Source organism: Galdieria sulphuraria, assembly GCF_000341285.1.
Source record: "Galdieria sulphuraria unplaced genomic scaffold scaf_6, whole genome shotgun sequence".
Taxonomy (NCBI): domain Eukaryota; phylum Rhodophyta; class Bangiophyceae; order Galdieriales; family Galdieriaceae; genus Galdieria; species Galdieria sulphuraria.
In genome coordinates, this window is record NW_005178469.1 from 231836 (window position 1) to 246871 (window position 15036).

Consider the following 15036-nt stretch of genomic DNA (forward strand, 5'->3'; position numbering starts at 1 on the left):
ACTGGCGAAGGAAGATTCCAGTCGGACTATTTTACGTTTCGTCGAGAAGGAATATCAGGTCCTCCTAATAAAGCACTCCAATCATCGTCTTCTTCTTTCTCTTTCGGTTGCTTTCTTCTGGAGCGACTAGACTCGCTTACTATCTGGTCCAATGAGCTCCCTATTGGACGAAGTCTTGTGGTGTTGTTGAATGTTGTCGTAGCCGGTTTGATATTACAAGTTGAAACTCTTACACTTGAAGTACTTGAGTTGGGTTTGCTTCCGATGATATTTTTTGTTTTCTGCAAGTCACTTGTGTTTCCAGTACTCTCATTATGATAAGGAAGTGGTTCAGAAAAGTCTATTAGAAGATCCCAATTATCTGATTCTTCATTCTGGCTGCTTCTTGTTTCCTTTTCTCTCGATAAAATAGGTGGAGAGGAACCTTCTGCCTGTACAGCTCGTGTCATTTCTTGCTCGTGTTGTTCGAAACTTGTTTGATAATACTTGTTATAAGTGGATGGTTGCTGTGTAGCATGTGCGTCTACAATGCTTTCGGAAAGTTGCATTGCTAACGACGCAGCCAAAGATGTGAAATTCCATCCGGAACTTTTTGTGGATTCTGAAGCTGGCTTGGCTTTGTCCATATCATTGCGCGTATTCGTCTCAGTGGCAGTCGAATTCGCAGTTCCTCTTAACATTTGCTCGTGAAGTTGCCGAATCTTCTCTACAAAAAATTCTAAACACTCAAATGCTTGCGTTCTAGTCTCATTGTCGTCATCTACAAGACAAGGAACTACTGCTGGTAGAATTCTCGTCGCCATATCTGCTGGTTGGTAATTCTGTGCTGTTTTGATTAAAGAAACGAGGCCTGCAACTCGTGCTGGTGGAAAAGGATCCTTCAAAGATCTCGTAAAGGCCGGAATTAAGACTTTTTTCTTAGTTGACTCTGACAAATGATTAGCAATTTTCCCAAGACAAACTGTTGTATTGGCCCTTATAGCTGGTTCACGATCTAACTGTCATCCACTTGTCAACAGAGTAAACCTAGGAATCCTAATCTACTTACTTGAACTTTTGCAAGATGACCCATAAGCACGGAATTCAACTGTTTGCCATCTAATACGTCAACAATATGTATAACCGCTTTTATAGAGTTATCTCGAAGGGCTGGTGAACCAAGATCCTTTAAATTTTGACAAATGAATGGAAAAACGATCTTGTTAACGCTTTCTCTATCCATGAAAGGTGCAAACAACTCCATCTTATTCACCAAATCAGTCCGAACAACTCGATTTTCCAGTTTTACGTTCGCAAACCACTTGACAACGTGTTGACGGACTAACTCTTGTTTGCAGTTGTCGTCAGCTATTCGATTAAATATTGCAGATATACAGTTCAGAACCGAAGTTCCTCCACTTCCACATTCCATACTTGTGCAAAGTACTGGTAAAAGCTTAAACCGAAGATAATTACTCGGAACCTGTTCAACCATATCCATGATCTTCTGCAGGAAATTATTCTTTTCTAAAGATTCCTCAAGTTCAAAGTTTTCGAGAAACAAATTCATATTCACAAAAGAGTTACTCTGCAAGCACTTGTTTTCCAACAACTTTCCTGGTGCGAGTCTAGAGGAAGGATTCGAAGATAATAGTTTCTGATAATCAAAAACTAAATCCTTGGGTATGACGTCCACTTTCTTCAACTGTTCCGCAGAACGCAAAGTTCCGCTGAAAATTTCTTGAATAAAGCAACCAAAAGCCCATGAGTCTACAGAATATAGTGGGGCTTTGCTTAAAACGTTCCATTGTTGCTTAAGAAGCTACAAAGAATTTAACTTGAAATGGGAAAATGACACAACTTACTTCTGGTGAACAATACTTCTCATCTCGAAGAAACACAGTCTCCCGTAACAACGATAGATCACTAACTGAAGCTTCAAACGATCCCAGCTTCCAGTCTCCACCCGGTGTTATAAAGATAGAAGCTGGGGATATGTTTCCATGGACGAGTTTACAGTCGCTGTGAATAAACTCCAACGCTCTAGCCAAACAAAAGACACCCCAACATAAAGTATCTATGGACATTGGTCCGTAACGTTGAATATATTCATAGAAAGGAAAAGCTTCTTCAGTAGCAAACGAAATGCTATTTTCCGACTCAACAGCGTTGTAAAACTTCAAGATATTTGGATGTCTAAGAGTTTTAAGCCTCTGCAAACCATTCTTTGCCAAGCTTCGCAAAGACTTGTTACCATTCTTTACAATGTTTACAATTTTCTGCAAAAATGAGTAAGCTCACAAACCTCTTTTGCGACTTGGTGCACAAATACAAGAGCTGCTTCTTTGGTCTCCTTGTTCTTGCCACGATAAAGTTTCCAAATAAAAGTTTTGTCACCACTTGATAAAGAAGCTTCCAGAGAATATCCTAGGTTCTGAAAAGTATTCTAAGAGAAAAGACAACAACTGAAACTCGCTTACGTTTTGGTCTTTTCCTATAAGCTTTTCAAAAAATTGCATTACACCGCAATACGATTTATGTAACAAATCATCAATGCATTCATGCAAATTTTATTTCGAAGATCAACGATCCTTTCTACTGTTCGTTCAGCAACACAACTACAAAGAACTAGTCTTCACTAGCTGAGCTAATCTACTTCCAAGATTTGCATCACATTGCGACCAGTAGTTTAACCAAATGCTACGAACTTCTGGGCTACACTTCCTCTCATTTAAGCGTTCAGCAACACGCTTAATAAACCTCTCCTGTCTGGCAGGATCCCACGAACGGAACCGGTCGCCAGGTTGTTTAAAGTTATTTTCCTTCAGAATACAACCCTTCGTACGAGAACCTGAGATTGTCGCTTTTGGAAAGTGATAGTTTGCAACAGTCTTCACACGATCATAGGTTGAAGGAAGATAGTTAATCTCACTTTGCCTGTGCATAAAGTTCATAAAGCCATCATGATGATTATTATGATAGGAACACTTGGGTGAGTTGATAGGAAGCATCAAATAGTTGGGTCCTAAACGATGTCTTTGAGTATCTGAATATGAGAACATACGAGTCTGCAGCATCTTGTCATCGGAAGCATATATACCAGGCACCATTACTCCTGGACAGAAAGCAATCTGTTCACTCTCTAAGAAAAAGTTATCCACATTCTTATTCAAGATAAGACGACCGACAGGTCTCTTTGGAAACATATCTTCAGGCCAAATCTTAGTATCATCTAAAGGATCGAAATCATAGTCATTTTCTGCAGCTGGATCCATAGTCTGAATACACAACGTATATTCGGGATAATCACCAGCATCTATGGATTCTATCAAATCATGTGTTGCATGTGAAAAGTCCTTTCCTCCTACTATTTCTGCTTCATCATCAAGTAAGCTTTGTTCCCCAAGCTTAGGTACCCAATGGAACTTCACATATGTGTCTTTCCCTTCTTTATTGATCAACCTAAATGTATTGACACCAGAGCCTATCATAGTTCGATAATTCTTTTGGAGAACATCAGAAAACTCAACACATAAGGAGCTAACTTACTTTAGGGATTCCAACATCATCCAGGTGAAATGTTAGCACATGACAAGACTCCGGATGGTGAGAGAGGAAGTCAAAAATACGCCACCATTCTTGTCTTTCAGTGCGAGGATTGGGTTTGAAAGCATGAATAAGGTCTGGGAACTTTATGCCGTCTCTGATAAAGAACACAGGGAAATTGTTCCCAACAAGGTCCCAGTTTCCTATACTTGTATTCAACACTCTGTATCTCATATACGAGATGAACCTACCTTCTCTAGTGTAAAATTTAGTGGCAAAGCCTCTTGGGTCTCTTAGAGTCTCTGGGGAGTGTCTTGAGTGAGTAACAGTAGAGAAACGAACAGCCACTGGAGTCCTCACCCCAACTGCACGGAACAAGTCCGCACAGGTGAGGTCAGTAATATCATCCGTCACTTCAAAGTATCCTTTGGATACTATCCCTCGTGCGTGAACAACTCTTTCTGGAATCCTTTCACGGTCAAATTGTGCCAACTTCTCGATGAAATGATAGTCTTCCAAAAGAACAGGACCTCTGGGACCCACTGTCAGCGACTCCTGGTTATTATACACTGGAGCTCCATTGTTTGTAGTAAGATAGGGTGAGTCAAAGGTTTCCCTGGGTCTATAACGAGTAGGATCCATAGCAACCAATGAAAACGAGGAAATCAAGAAAAACTGAATTCGAGAAATTCATGTTTTTGGCCTCCTGAAAAGTTTACAAATAAGTGTCTCGTAGACAAACTATTTCAAATGAAGCTCCAGAAAGATGCCCTCGTGACATTTCTTCATTCGACACTTTTTCTATCCTTGTCTTTGGTTATTCAAAAGGTAATATTTTCTTCATCAGAGATGCTTCCATGGATTTTATGGAAGAGTTGGTTATGTGTAGCAAACTTCATATTGTCACAACTTTATATATTCGATTGTCCAGTTCATTACGAAATAACTTAAACTTTTCATTCATAGAAATAAACTTTTCTGAAAAGTAAGAATGGTTCGTATTTTCAATAAACAACTTGTAGTTTTAAGTCTATCCATTCTCTTTCTTGTAATAATTTCCTATGAAATCGACCAATATGTGATGAAGTTACCATTCATTATTCAATAAGCAAATTTTGGGCGTTGAGTCGGTGTTATATGTTGGACCCCAGCGAAGAAGCAGCAGCTGTGAGAGCTGCAGCAGAAGAAAGCGTATATAGGGGACCTATTAAAGGAACAAAATGGTACCTTGTTAGTTCGAAATGGTACCGGCATTGGTGTATGTATACAGAAACAACGGATTTAGTGTCCACATCCCCCACTCGTTTTAGAACTGGTTTGCATACTTTCAAGTGCGATGTATCGGACGACTCGGATGATGAAAGCCAGTCGTTTTCGTCGTACAAGAAGACTCAACGTCCTGGTCCTATCGACAATGCTTACCTCGTGAAAAGTATAGAGGAAGTCGATCAATCCTCGGAACAAGTCGAGTTAAAGCCAAATTTGCTAGAACAGGTTGATTTTGTTTTAGTTCCTAAAGCTGTTTGGGAGCTTTTATTTTCCTGGTATGGTGGAGGACCAGAAATATCACGTCCAGTGGTTTTAGGCCCTTCCGGCGAGTGCTTCGTGGAGATTTATCCTGTCGAACTTAATATCTCATTTATTTGTCCATCGAAGACTGTTGAGACAACAATTCATCTCAGCAAAACAACCAAGATAAAGGAGCTGAAGAACAAGGTTTTACTTAAGCTGAATATCAATAACGTCACTGTTTCGGACTTGGAGGTTTGGAATATGTTGGATGATGTTCCTCCTGTTCTTTTAGATAATGATGAGGAGACTGTTGCAGAAGCTGTGCTTGTATCTGGTCAAAAAGTCCAAATACGAGTCAATCCTCAGAATTCAAATTCTCACTTTTCAGACTTGAAGCAAGAAACTCATCTTGACGATGACAATACTTCATGTAGCCAAGGGAAGTTGACCAACACAAACACGACTAATAAAACTGTTATTCGTAGTGTGAAAAGGGCACTATTGAAGGAAAAGATTGCATCCAATGGAGAAAGTGAACATACTAGCTGTATGAAGGATATTTCTAGTCACCGTCTATTTTTCTTGCCACCAATGAACTCCAGTGCATTTAAAAAAGCTGGCCTATGTGGTTTAGTGAATCTTGGGAATACTTGTTTTATGAATGCTGCATTGCAGTGCCTTAGCAATGCAGCAAAATTGACAGAATATTTCTTATCAGAGAAATACAAGTCGGACATAAACAAACGAAATCCTTTAGGAATGAAAGGTGTCTTGGCCGAAGAATATTTTAGACTGCTTTCTCATATTTGGAGTGGAAACGAGAGCAGTTTTGCTCCACGGCAGCTCAAGTTTCAAATTGCTCTTCATGCTCCTCAATTCACGGGATATCAACAACAAGACTCGCAAGAATTGATGGCATTTCTACTTGATGGGCTTCATGAGGTAATGTTGTTTACATTACTGTGCGACTGTTTCAAATATTTAGTTTGAAATAGGACTTGAACAGGATCAGAAACAAGCCGTATATTGAAGTCATTGAGGGTGGTGACAGACCTGATGATGAAGTGGCTTCTATTGCTTGGAAGCAACATTTGCAGCGAAATAATTCTATCGTTGTGGACCTCTTTCAAGGACAATACAAGTCAACTGTTATCTGTCCGGACTGTGGAAAAGTTAGTGTTACATTTGACCCATTTATGTATCTGTCATTGCCTGTTCCAAGCAAGAGTGAAAGAATGATAGAAATTCTTGTATTTCTCCGAAGAGCTGAACGGGACAAACTTTATTGTCACGAATTTCAGTCACGTCCTGTTAGATATGCCATAAGAGTTAATAGGAAAGGGAGAATCGGTGAAGTTCGTGATAGAGTTTCAGGTAAGGAAAAATTCCTATACTCGATGAAGATTTATCAAAATTTTTCCTAGCATTGACAGGGGTTCCAAGTAGCCGCCTTATTTGTGCGATACTCTTTCTAAACCGATTCTATCAAGTGCCCGTCCCAGACTGGAATCGAGTAGACGAGATTATAAATTTAGCTGGCCAAGAAAGATTTGTCATTTACGAAGTTGAATATGATTGGATATCAGGAAGAAAGCTGCAACATGGTGGAGTGGATACTGGAAGAGTAAGTATATCATATTCCCGTTTCCGTTATGTTGTATTTATTGTTATTATAGAGTTCCAGTATAAAGGAAAAAGAAATTCTACTTAAGATAGTTCACACGGAAAAGAATAGCGACCGTGTTATAGCAGTCCCTACACTTTTTACCTTAAACAGGTATGAACTTACTGGAAACCGAGTTCTTAAGGAGATCATGTTTGTCTGTCGTCGCTTTTTTGATTATGACAAGTTTCTGGAGCTTGGGAAGATTGGTAAAGAAGAAGGTGACGATCAAGAATGGAATGGGCAAGTACTTGAGCATGACTTGCACAGCGAGGAAGCAGTAGAGCTACCAGTTGCCGATGACTCTGCGACTGCATCGCACTTAGTCGTTCCTGGCAATAGTAGAATTGGGAGAAAACGCAAATCTCGTTCAAAGTTCCCTTTTGAAGCGAAAATATCCTTTGAGAGAACTCAAGGTTCAGGTCATACCTTTGATAGCATTGTTATCGACTGCGACTCAACTCATATCATTGACCTCCCAGACTGTTCAACGGTATATATCCATATTTCTCTCTTTCTTCATGAATAACGTTTGTTTCTAGGCAACAGTTGTAGTGGAATGGACCCTTGAAGGTATCTGCAAACAACTATTTGATATGGAAGAAGCAAGTTTTCGAGCCTATGTTCTGGATCATTCCATATCACAAAGCACACAAGAGAATTCAGATGCGTATCCTACTATTGAAGATTGTCTTCGCAGATGGAGTGAAAAGGAAATTCTGTCTCAAGACAATGCCTGGTTCTGTCCAGTGTGCAAAGATCATAAACAAGCAAGTAAACATCTACAGTTATGGAGCACTCCCGAAATTCTAATCATTCATTTGAAACGCTTTTCGTATTCCATTTGGAGTAGGACCAAAGTAGAAACTTTTGTAAAGTATCCATTGAATGGACTCAACTTGGCGCCATATATAGTGGGTAAGGGAGATATAGGCGCACCACAGCCTCTTTATGACCTCTATGCAGTTTGTAACCATTTTGGTGGTTTGGGAGGAGGTCATTATACTGCATACTCTGTTAGTCCTTGGAAAGTCTCTGATGATGAGAGTGACCCGTACTTTGAGAGTAACGATGGCTATCTAAATGGTTCTTGGTATAATTTTGACGACTCTTCTGTGCTCAAAATGGCAAATTCAAGCCAAGCAGTTTCCGATAGCGCCTATGTTTTGTTTTATCGACGCCGAAAGTACGGAGGAAGTCAAAAGAGCGGAAATATGTCCAGCAGCAAGAAGTAAACATAGTTTTGTTGAGGATATGCAAACAGCAAAGGTTGGTCTTACATCTTAGTTGTTGCTTTCATTCGACCTTCTCTTTTCCGCCAACTTCTTTTCTATCATCAGTTTAAACTCGTTCAAAATCCTAGTTTCCCGCTCTTTCTTCTTTTCAAAGTTCAACGTTGCTGTTGCTGCTTCTTGCTCAGCACTATAAACTTGATTCTCTTTACGTATTCGTATTGCTTCCATTCGGCGGTTACGACTACCACTCATGACATATCCTGTTTCTTCATATGCCTTAATTTCGTCTGAAGTTAAGCCAATTTCACCTCTTCTCGGAATTCTTCTTCCTTCCTGCACATATGCAGCCATGGCACTTCCTTCACCGGGTAACAGGTTATGTCCATAGTTTGCCGCTGTAATACGTTCCTGTTTAGATGGAAGTGGAGGACCAAACTCGTCAGTATCTTCATCATTTTGGAAACCACTTTCTGATAAAGTCGAACAATCCCCTCCAACTCTTTCTTCTTCGAATTCGGAAGCAGCAATATTCTCAAACTGGACCATACCATTGTTTGTATGGCTAGGTCGAGAAGAATGTTCTCCGTCTACAGAGGACTGCGTGTCGTTGACTGGATCATATTGAGCTTGCCTTTGAGAAACAATGTTCAAAATGGGGGAGGACGGAACTTCAGGCGTACTAGCCCATAAACTTGATAAAGTAATGCTTTCTCGCTGCGACTGCCTTTTCAACCAGGTAACATTTTCACCTTTTTCGCGTCTTTTCTTTTTTGTCTCCAACTTACAAAACTTATCGTCTTTCTTCTCTTTAGATTGCAAATTTCTGTTCGATGAATACAAATGAGGCTTTGAAAAAGTGCTCTGCATGAGTCTTGTTGATACAGAAGAATGATTTTGAAGCTCTCAACGAGCAACAATGTGGGATCGGTCAAAGAGAAAAACGGAAAGGTTCATCTTATTCACGATGAAGTGGCCAATTCATTGGAAGTTATACCGGTTTGTCTGTGGAAGCCACTTGGCCGTCATGTGTCCAAAAGTTTCTTGGATAAGTAAGCTGACCGACGCGTTATACTTTATGTTGCCCTTTAATTTGTGCTGGTCGGAAAACTTAAAGTAATCTTTGGTTTTTATTTATTTTTAAAAGTTGACAGACTGTTCTTGTATTTTAGGAATTTAAAACTTCCGTCTTCAGCCAAACACGCGAACGACAAACTGCTTGGTATAAAGAAAAAGAGAAGGCTGTCTATTTATTCGAAAACTTTCCAATTTAACTCTGGAGTACTTCTCTGTCTTGGTTTTGTTGCATTGTTGTTGTTATGGTTTTTTGGTTCTCTTCAAAGCTACCCTATCCTCTGGTTCCAATTTCGGTTCAGAGGATATGAAAAGGTAGATCCTTTTATTTTTCAGAATTGTTCCAAGGTGGACTTTGGGAGGCGTTTTGCTGTAGTGATACCTTTTATTCCGAAGCAAACGAATAGAGTTTTGAGTAACTTGAAACGTTGGGCGAGTTTGGAATATTTCCCTTGCGATACACTCGTGGACTCCTTGGTAATAGAGTCCACTGATTTGTTTTTTTACTATGATATGCCTTTGGATCATCCCTCTGTACAAGAGTCTATTCACACATTGACTAGATGGTTAAGAAAAGAGCCTTTACAAAGTGTGGTATCTAGCTGTTTTCATAACGTTCGTTTTATATCTGCAAATCTCTCGGCGGAACAGTCGACGAACAGTTATAAAATGGACTTTGTAAAAAGTTCTGTGAAAACAGAAGGCACAGTTCGTCAATTTCGTGCAGTAGTTAATCATCCTTCCTTGATAAACACGCATCGGTATATATACTTTTGCTTGTATTGTCATTTATTACTTAATTTTTTTAGTCATTTCTTTTACATGGAACCAGATCATATCCCAATACGAAACCGCTGGTTAAGTGCAATATTTAATGATTCTCTTCAAGGAGATTTCTGGATGAAAGGGAGTTTGATGAGATATAAACCTAGATTCAGTTGTGCCTTTGAGCCATATCGTACTCAATATCTTCGTCATATAAATGGCAACGCAATCTACAAGTAAGAGCAAAACCGCATTGTTGATATTTTATATGAGAATAATTTTTAGGGTTGGTGACCCTTGTTTTATGCGTTTTTTAGAAAACGTTTACAGGGAATACCCTGACTTTGCGTTTGACACAAGTATAAATTTCTATAGACTCGACTTACGACATTATATTACATATCAATACACTGCTCATCGATTCCAGGTTACAGAAGTAATGGCAGATCTAGGGGTTGTTAGATATGATGAAGATAGGCTTCGATCAGATTTACCAAATACGTATACGGCCCATGGTAAATTTATGTACACTGAAAAACAGTTGGGTTGGCAAAAATACTAATTTAGTTGTATTTTCTTGTCATTACTTTTGTCAATAAAGCAAACTTTTTCGATGAGAGCAAGGATATCGAGATTGCTCTTCATTTTGTTTCTATTGGCTACAGTAGTAGTTGTAGAATGCTTTATATGATAGCTGGTGACCCTACTGTAGTAGTGCAGTGGTTGAGAACAGGATCCGCTGTAGTCTATACATTGCAAGTGACTCAGTGGTTAGGATGCCTGGTTTTCACCCAGGAGACCCGGGATCAAGCCCCGGCAGCGGAAATTGTGGATTCTCTTCATTTTTTTCAGCCAACAACAAGTGTAGAATGCATGATTCTTAGCAGACCCTGTATTTTTTAGCTACTTTTGGTGCTATTTTTTAAACTTTTAAATAGATATTCTTTGTTATCAGAAGCGCTGGAAAATCTCTAACTTAACTTTGAAGGCTTTGATGGAAAGATTGTTTTTTGGAAACCGCTCGTTCATTGCATTGTAAACCCTCTCGGTTATATTGACTTACGATTAGCTACAAAAAAGCAATGAAACAAATTTTCAAGCAAGTATAGTATATTGCAAATATATGTTTTCGCTAGACAGTAAATGACTCTTTCTGAAAGTACTCTCGAGAAGAAAGGTCAGTATGTCCGTTTATTCTTGTCACGAATGTTAAAGTAGAAAGTGGGCATTCACAATACATCAACTATAGTGAAAACTGCTGTATTGCAACTTTGTATAAACGCCAGAGCCATTATCAAACGCACGAGTACAATGCTGCTGTGACCAACCTAATATCGTATAGTGTTTCTAAATAGAAGGCCACTAAGTGAGTTTCAAATTGCGGTCCTGGCCTACTTGTTATTGCTGTACAGTTTTGAGTCTCCGAGTTGTACAATTCTGTTTCCAAATCTGCTCAACACTATTCCGAGTTGTATAGGATATACAATAGCCAAAGAATATCCAACAACAGTTGCTGCCACATAAACATCTCCGAATTTTATTTTTCATTTGTCAATGGAACCTTCAAAATTGAAAGTGGAAGAGCTTCGAAAGGAACTGCGAAGCCGCAACCTAGACACTACTGGCTTAAAACAAGCTTTGGTAGAACGTTTAGAGAAGGCCCTTACAGAGGAGAGAAAGCGTGATAATGTTCGAGCCGCACAGCCAGACACTTCTTCGGAAGTGAATGAGCCTCACAAACAAAGAGAGCTTGAAATAAACAGTGGGGTTGTGGATAATTCTATAGGTAGACTTCCAACGGACGAGGAGTTGACAGCACTAGAAGAGAAACGAAGAAAACGTGCAGAACGTTTTGGTGTGCCTTACGTACCTAGCAAGGAGTTTCTGGAGCATAAAAAGTTGTCAAGAGCTCGTCGTTTTGGAGAGGAACTTGTAGAACCTGAGGACTCTAGCAAGATTGAAGAGAAGAAACGGAAGCGAGCGGAAAGATTTGGTCTCTCTTCTCAAGCTGTACCGGACAAACTAAGCAAGCAAGTGACTCAAATCAATCAAACTTTGCAGACGGTAGGCACACTTTGATTTTCTCAAAGTCGTTTATTCATATTGTGACTGAAAGGCCAAAAATTCTCAAAAGCATATCTTATGAACGAACAGTTGTTTTTTATTGTTCATGCTTCTAAATAATACTGTGGTGGTAGCGCTCGAGTAGAAGGCGGAGTTACTCTAGTAGGGTATACAAGATTGGGGCAGTTTATTCAAATTCTAATCAACTACGTCACTATCCAAAAGGAAAGTGAAAAAATATCTAATATAGAATTCTTGTTCGCAAACTCGGTTTTAGTGATGCTATGGCCTCTTTAACTTCTTCTGAAGTTTCTTTGTCCACATCAACAATAAGATAACCTATGTCAGCTGTCGTACCCAGTACTTGTGCTTTCACATTAGTATCTCTTGATGCAAATATATTATTAATATCCTAAAGACCAGACACATTTTGTTTAAAACTGCTCTTTCTGTTCTATTAAGTTCCTTACCCTCAAGACTCCTGGTACGTTCCTATGAACGTTGAGAATCCGATGACTGGATGAGGTAAATGGTACTTCGAGATTCGGGAAATTCACAGCATTCACAGTAGAGCCACTTCTAACAAGTTTTATCAACGCGGTTGCAACTTCTTCCCCAATCATTTGTTGTGCCTCTTCTGTAGAACCTCCAATGTGAGGAGTAAGAATTGTATTGGGACAATTCTGAAGTGGTGTTTCAAAACCGGAACCGTTGGCCTTGGGCTCTTTTGGATATACATCTATTGCAGCACCACCAAGATGACCCGACCTAAGAGAGTCCGCCAGTGCCTTCAGATCTACTACTGTGCCACGGGACGCATTCAAAAGATAAGCACCTTTCTTCATCAACTTGATTTGCTTCTCGCCAATCATGTTCTCCGTCTGAGGAGACTTGGGTACATGCAGTGTAACAAAGTCGGAATTCGAAAGCACTTCTTCCAGTGATTTACAAGGTGTGCTATTTCCAAGAGGGAGTACTGGAATGATATCATAAAATATAACATTCATGCCCTGTGACTCTGCAAGAACAGAAAGTTGAGAGCCGATATGACCATAACCAACGATTCCTAAAGTTTTCCCACGAATTTCATGACAACCAACAGCCGACTTGAACCATTGACCTTCGTGACAACCTTTTGAAACGTCAAATAGTTTTCTACTCAAACACACAATCTCTGCTATGATTAGTTCCGCTACTGACCGAGTATTTGCAAAAGGAGAATTGAACACTGGTATGCCCAAACGCTCCGCGGCTTCAAGGTCAACTTGATCAGTTCCAATGCAGAAACAGCCAATTGCTAGCAACTTGGAAGCGTTCTCCAAGACTCGCTTTGTAATTTTGGTCTTGCTGCGAATACCGATGACGTGCACGTCTTTAATTTTCTCCATCAATTCTTCCTCTGTAAGTGAAGTTTTCAAAAGCTCAACCTTATTTCGTTTGAGCGTTATCCTTGAAACCAAAACCACGGTTTTACCTGAAATCCTTCCTTTTCAAATAACAATACACCTGTTTGATGAACATTTTCTAAAAGTAAAATTTTCACCGGATGTCTTGGAGGCGGAATACGCTCCAAGTGTTGAAGCTCCATTTCAGCATATTTGGGAGGAGAAGAACATATTGGAGACCTCGATTGAGGAGAACTTCTCCCACTATTCATATTGTGATAATCCCAATCGGCCATCGTCGGTAGAAGAGGAATTTTAAGGTAACAACATTTCAACCTTTCAATTCCTATTGGTGGATTTGGGACAATTTCGTCCTTCTGGAATAGCTCAAAGGGCTTCGAGAATCTAACGACTCTTTGTAAATTACATGGATAACAAGTATGTTTTTAGTTTTATATAGATAAGCAACCAACAAACAAATAATATGAACGAACAACAAACAAATGGAAGACTTTTCTTGAGGGCTAGTGGGTAACTGAAAAATGACTTAGTCGTTCGGATGAATTACAACCTTGGTATAACCCTCAACTCGCTTATCGAATTTTTCGTATGCAACAGGTGCTTCATCCAACTTGATTTCATGTGAAACCACAAAGCTAGGTTTAGCTCTACCAGAAATAATCATATCTCGAAGGTATCTATTATATTTCTTTACGTTGCACTGACCTGTCCCCATAGTGAGACCCTTTTCGAAGAATTTGCCAAAGGGAAACATCAAGTGTCCCTTCTTGGCAGCTTCATCGGGTGCTCCTGGGTCAGAAGGAACGTAAAGTCCGGGAATACCAACTCCACCGGTTGGCCGTACTACTCGTACTAGGGACTCTAATACAGCATTTGGCTTTTCCGTATTACCTCCCTTTTCAACAGCTTGATATCCAACTGCATCAACTGCGCGATCGACTTCCTTGCCTTTGCGCCGACGAATAATCTGTTCGACTGCGTCTCCGTCATCGAAGTTGATAGGAATCGCTCCAATACCTTTGGCCTTATCCAAACGTTCCTTTATTCTGTCAACAACATATACTTCTGAAGCTCCTCGCAAGACTGCGCTATACGCTGCCATAAGTCCAACTGGACCACCACCAAAGACCACTATGCTCTCTCCAGGTTGGAAACCAGAGAGTGAAACACCATGCCAGCCTGTTGGAAAGATATCTGCCAACAAAACAAAATCACTTTCATGCTCTCTGCCAGGAGGTAACTTTAGAGCATTGAAATCTGCAAATGGCACACGAAGAAACTGTGCTTGGCCACCCATATATGGGCCCATCGCAACATATCCATATGCTCCTCCTGCAAAACCTGGATTAACCTCCGTACAGAAAGCAGACTTTTGCTCCTCGCAGTTTTGACAATGACCACATCCTACGTTGAACGGCATAACTATTCGATCTCCAACTTTAAGTCGTGAGACTCCAGCACCAACTTCTTGAATAACACCCATGTTCTCGTGACCAAAGACTATCCCGGGAGTTGCTGCCGTTCTTCCTTCATACATGTGTAAGTCTGATCCACATATTGCTGTGGAAGTAACTTTCACTATCACATCGTTGGGGTGTTGTATTTTGGGCTGCTGAACCTGCTTCACTGAAACCTTGAAAGGACCATCATAAACAACTGCCTTCATGCTTGCTAACGTTTCTCAAATCTCCAATCAACAGAAAAAAAACAAACGCTCCTTTAAGAAGAAACTTGCCATCCTTTTCTTCTTTGATGACATTTCTACGCAATCTTTCGGATCGGAGAAAATCCTACA

At 40.0% G+C, this 15036-nt stretch overlaps 8 protein-coding genes and 1 non-coding gene across 9 annotated transcripts; 4 read left to right on the top strand and 5 right to left on the bottom strand.

Annotated features, from left to right (window-relative positions):
* Positions 1–3: 3 nt before the first annotated feature.
* Positions 4–2508, bottom strand: Gasu_11330 (uncharacterized protein). The gene is made up of 5 exons (XM_005708221.1): positions 2460–2508; positions 2285–2413; positions 1845–2237; positions 1049–1801; positions 4–998 (listed from the first exon to the last, which is right to left on the bottom strand). The coding sequence occupies exons 1-5, from the start codon at positions 2496–2498 to the stop codon at positions 27–29; spliced, it is 2286 nt and encodes a 761-aa protein (XP_005708278.1). The 5' UTR covers positions 2499–2508; the 3' UTR covers positions 4–26.
* Positions 2509–2513: 5 nt separating this feature from the next.
* Gasu_11340 (catalase) lies at positions 2514–4218 on the bottom strand. Its single transcript, XM_005708222.1, has 3 exons — positions 3777–4218; positions 3529–3728; positions 2514–3482 (listed from the first exon to the last, which is right to left on the bottom strand). The coding sequence occupies exons 1-3, from the start codon at positions 4165–4167 to the stop codon at positions 2598–2600; spliced, it is 1476 nt and encodes a 491-aa protein (XP_005708279.1). The 5' UTR covers positions 4168–4218; the 3' UTR covers positions 2514–2597.
* Positions 4219–4618: 400 nt separating this feature from the next.
* On the top strand, positions 4619–8049 carry Gasu_11350 (ubiquitin carboxyl-terminal hydrolase 4/11/15). Its single transcript, XM_005708223.1, has 5 exons — positions 4619–5979; positions 6033–6411; positions 6462–6661; positions 6714–7193; positions 7243–8049. The coding sequence occupies exons 1-5, from the start codon at positions 4663–4665 to the stop codon at positions 7933–7935; spliced, it is 3069 nt and encodes a 1022-aa protein (XP_005708280.1). The 5' UTR covers positions 4619–4662; the 3' UTR covers positions 7936–8049.
* Positions 8050–8053: 4 nt separating this feature from the next.
* On the bottom strand, positions 8054–8868 carry Gasu_11360 (uncharacterized protein). Its single transcript, XM_005708224.1, has 2 exons — positions 8244–8868; positions 8054–8176 (listed from the first exon to the last, which is right to left on the bottom strand). Exons 1-2 carry the CDS (start codon positions 8800–8802, stop codon positions 8091–8093), a joined length of 645 nt encoding a protein of 214 aa, XP_005708281.1. The 5' UTR covers positions 8803–8868; the 3' UTR covers positions 8054–8090.
* Positions 8869–8898: 30 nt separating this feature from the next.
* Gasu_11370 (uncharacterized protein) lies at positions 8899–10386 on the top strand. Its single transcript, XM_005708225.1, has 4 exons — positions 8899–9048; positions 9105–9767; positions 9816–10007; positions 10057–10386. The coding sequence occupies exons 1-4, from the start codon at positions 9011–9013 to the stop codon at positions 10331–10333; spliced, it is 1170 nt and encodes a 389-aa protein (XP_005708282.1). The 5' UTR covers positions 8899–9010; the 3' UTR covers positions 10334–10386.
* Positions 10387–10526: 140 nt separating this feature from the next.
* Positions 10527–10593, top strand: Gasu_nc0007. Its single transcript has one exon. It is a non-coding gene; the product is annotated as a tRNA-Glu (tRNA).
* Positions 10594–11138: 545 nt separating this feature from the next.
* On the top strand, positions 11139–11939 carry Gasu_11380 (uncharacterized protein). Its single transcript, XM_005708226.1, has 2 exons — positions 11139–11835; positions 11888–11939. The coding sequence occupies exons 1-2, from the start codon at positions 11326–11328 to the stop codon at positions 11915–11917; spliced, it is 540 nt and encodes a 179-aa protein (XP_005708283.1). The 5' UTR covers positions 11139–11325; the 3' UTR covers positions 11918–11939.
* Positions 11940–11953: 14 nt separating this feature from the next.
* Positions 11954–13528, bottom strand: Gasu_11390 (D-3-phosphoglycerate dehydrogenase). Its single transcript, XM_005708227.1, has 3 exons — positions 13310–13528; positions 12306–13262; positions 11954–12247 (listed from the first exon to the last, which is right to left on the bottom strand). The coding sequence occupies exons 1-3, from the start codon at positions 13490–13492 to the stop codon at positions 12077–12079; spliced, it is 1311 nt and encodes a 436-aa protein (XP_005708284.1). The 5' UTR covers positions 13493–13528; the 3' UTR covers positions 11954–12076.
* A 115-nt stretch (positions 13529–13643) lies between these two features.
* Positions 13644–15028, bottom strand: Gasu_11400 (glutathione-independent formaldehyde dehydrogenase). The gene has a single exon (XM_005708228.1). The coding sequence runs from the start codon at positions 14905–14907 to the stop codon at positions 13768–13770; it is 1140 nt and encodes a 379-aa protein (XP_005708285.1). The 5' UTR covers positions 14908–15028; the 3' UTR covers positions 13644–13767.
* Between the last annotated feature and the right edge of the window lie 8 nt (positions 15029–15036).

What these genes read in the sequence shown, in the direction of transcription:
- Gasu_11370 (XM_005708225.1), top strand. Translation starts at nt 9,011, where the DNA reads ATGTTGCCCTTTAATTTGTGCTGGTCGGAAAACTTAAA. An exon ending in TGCTGGTCGGAAAACTTAAA is followed by an intron (nt 9,049 to 9,104) that starts GTAATCTTTGGT and finishes CTTGTATTTTAG; the next exon opens with GAATTTAAAACTTCCGTCTT. An exon ending in TCCTTGATAAACACGCATCG is followed by an intron (nt 9,768 to 9,815) that starts GTATATATACTT and finishes TAATTTTTTTAG; the next exon opens with TCATTTCTTTTACATGGAAC.
- Gasu_11330 (XM_005708221.1), bottom strand. Translation starts at nt 2,498, where the DNA reads ATGCAATTTTTTGAAAAGCTTATAGGAAAAGACCAAAAC. An exon ending in TTATAGGAAAAGACCAAAAC is followed by an intron (nt 2,414 to 2,459) that starts GTAAGCGAGTTT and finishes AATACTTTTCAG; the next exon opens with AACCTAGGATATTCTCTGGA. An exon ending in TGCACCAAGTCGCAAAAGAG is followed by an intron (nt 2,238 to 2,284) that starts GTTTGTGAGCTT and finishes AACATTGTAAAG; the next exon opens with AATGGTAACAAGTCTTTGCG.
- Gasu_11400 (XM_005708228.1), bottom strand. Translation starts at nt 14,907, where the DNA reads ATGAAGGCAGTTGTTTATGATGGTCCTTTCAAGGTTTCAGTGAAGCAG.
- Gasu_11380 (XM_005708226.1), top strand. Translation starts at nt 11,326, where the DNA reads ATGGAACCTTCAAAATTGAAAGTGGAAGAGCTTCGAAAGGAACTGCGA. An exon ending in TCAATCAAACTTTGCAGACG is followed by an intron (nt 11,836 to 11,887) that starts GTAGGCACACTT and finishes TGTGACTGAAAG; the next exon opens with GCCAAAAATTCTCAAAAGCA.
- Gasu_11390 (XM_005708227.1), bottom strand. Translation starts at nt 13,492, where the DNA reads ATGAATAGTGGGAGAAGTTCTCCTCAATCGAGGTCTCCAATATGTTCT. An exon ending in TTGAAAAGGAAGGATTTCAG is followed by an intron (nt 13,263 to 13,309) that starts GTAAAACCGTGG and finishes AAACGAAATAAG; the next exon opens with GTTGAGCTTTTGAAAACTTC. An exon ending in ACGTACCAGGAGTCTTGAGG is followed by an intron (nt 12,248 to 12,305) that starts GTAAGGAACTTA and finishes TCTGGTCTTTAG; the next exon opens with GATATTAATAATATATTTGC.
- Gasu_11340 (XM_005708222.1), bottom strand. Translation starts at nt 4,167, where the DNA reads ATGGATCCTACTCGTTATAGACCCAGGGAAACCTTTGACTCACCCTAT. An exon ending in TAAATTTTACACTAGAGAAG is followed by an intron (nt 3,729 to 3,776) that starts GTAGGTTCATCT and finishes ATACAAGTATAG; the next exon opens with GAAACTGGGACCTTGTTGGG. An exon ending in ATGATGTTGGAATCCCTAAA is followed by an intron (nt 3,483 to 3,528) that starts GTAAGTTAGCTC and finishes GTTCTCCAAAAG; the next exon opens with AATTATCGAACTATGATAGG.
- Gasu_11360 (XM_005708224.1), bottom strand. Translation starts at nt 8,802, where the DNA reads ATGCAGAGCACTTTTTCAAAGCCTCATTTGTATTCATCGAACAGAAAT. An exon ending in AAGAAGAATTCCGAGAAGAG is followed by an intron (nt 8,177 to 8,243) that starts GTGAAATTGGCT and finishes CATGAGTGGTAG; the next exon opens with TCGTAACCGCCGAATGGAAG.
- Gasu_11350 (XM_005708223.1), top strand. Translation starts at nt 4,663, where the DNA reads ATGTTGGACCCCAGCGAAGAAGCAGCAGCTGTGAGAGCTGCAGCAGAA. An exon ending in TACTTGATGGGCTTCATGAG is followed by an intron (nt 5,980 to 6,032) that starts GTAATGTTGTTT and finishes AGTTTGAAATAG; the next exon opens with GACTTGAACAGGATCAGAAA. An exon ending in AGTTCGTGATAGAGTTTCAG is followed by an intron (nt 6,412 to 6,461) that starts GTAAGGAAAAAT and finishes AATTTTTCCTAG; the next exon opens with CATTGACAGGGGTTCCAAGT.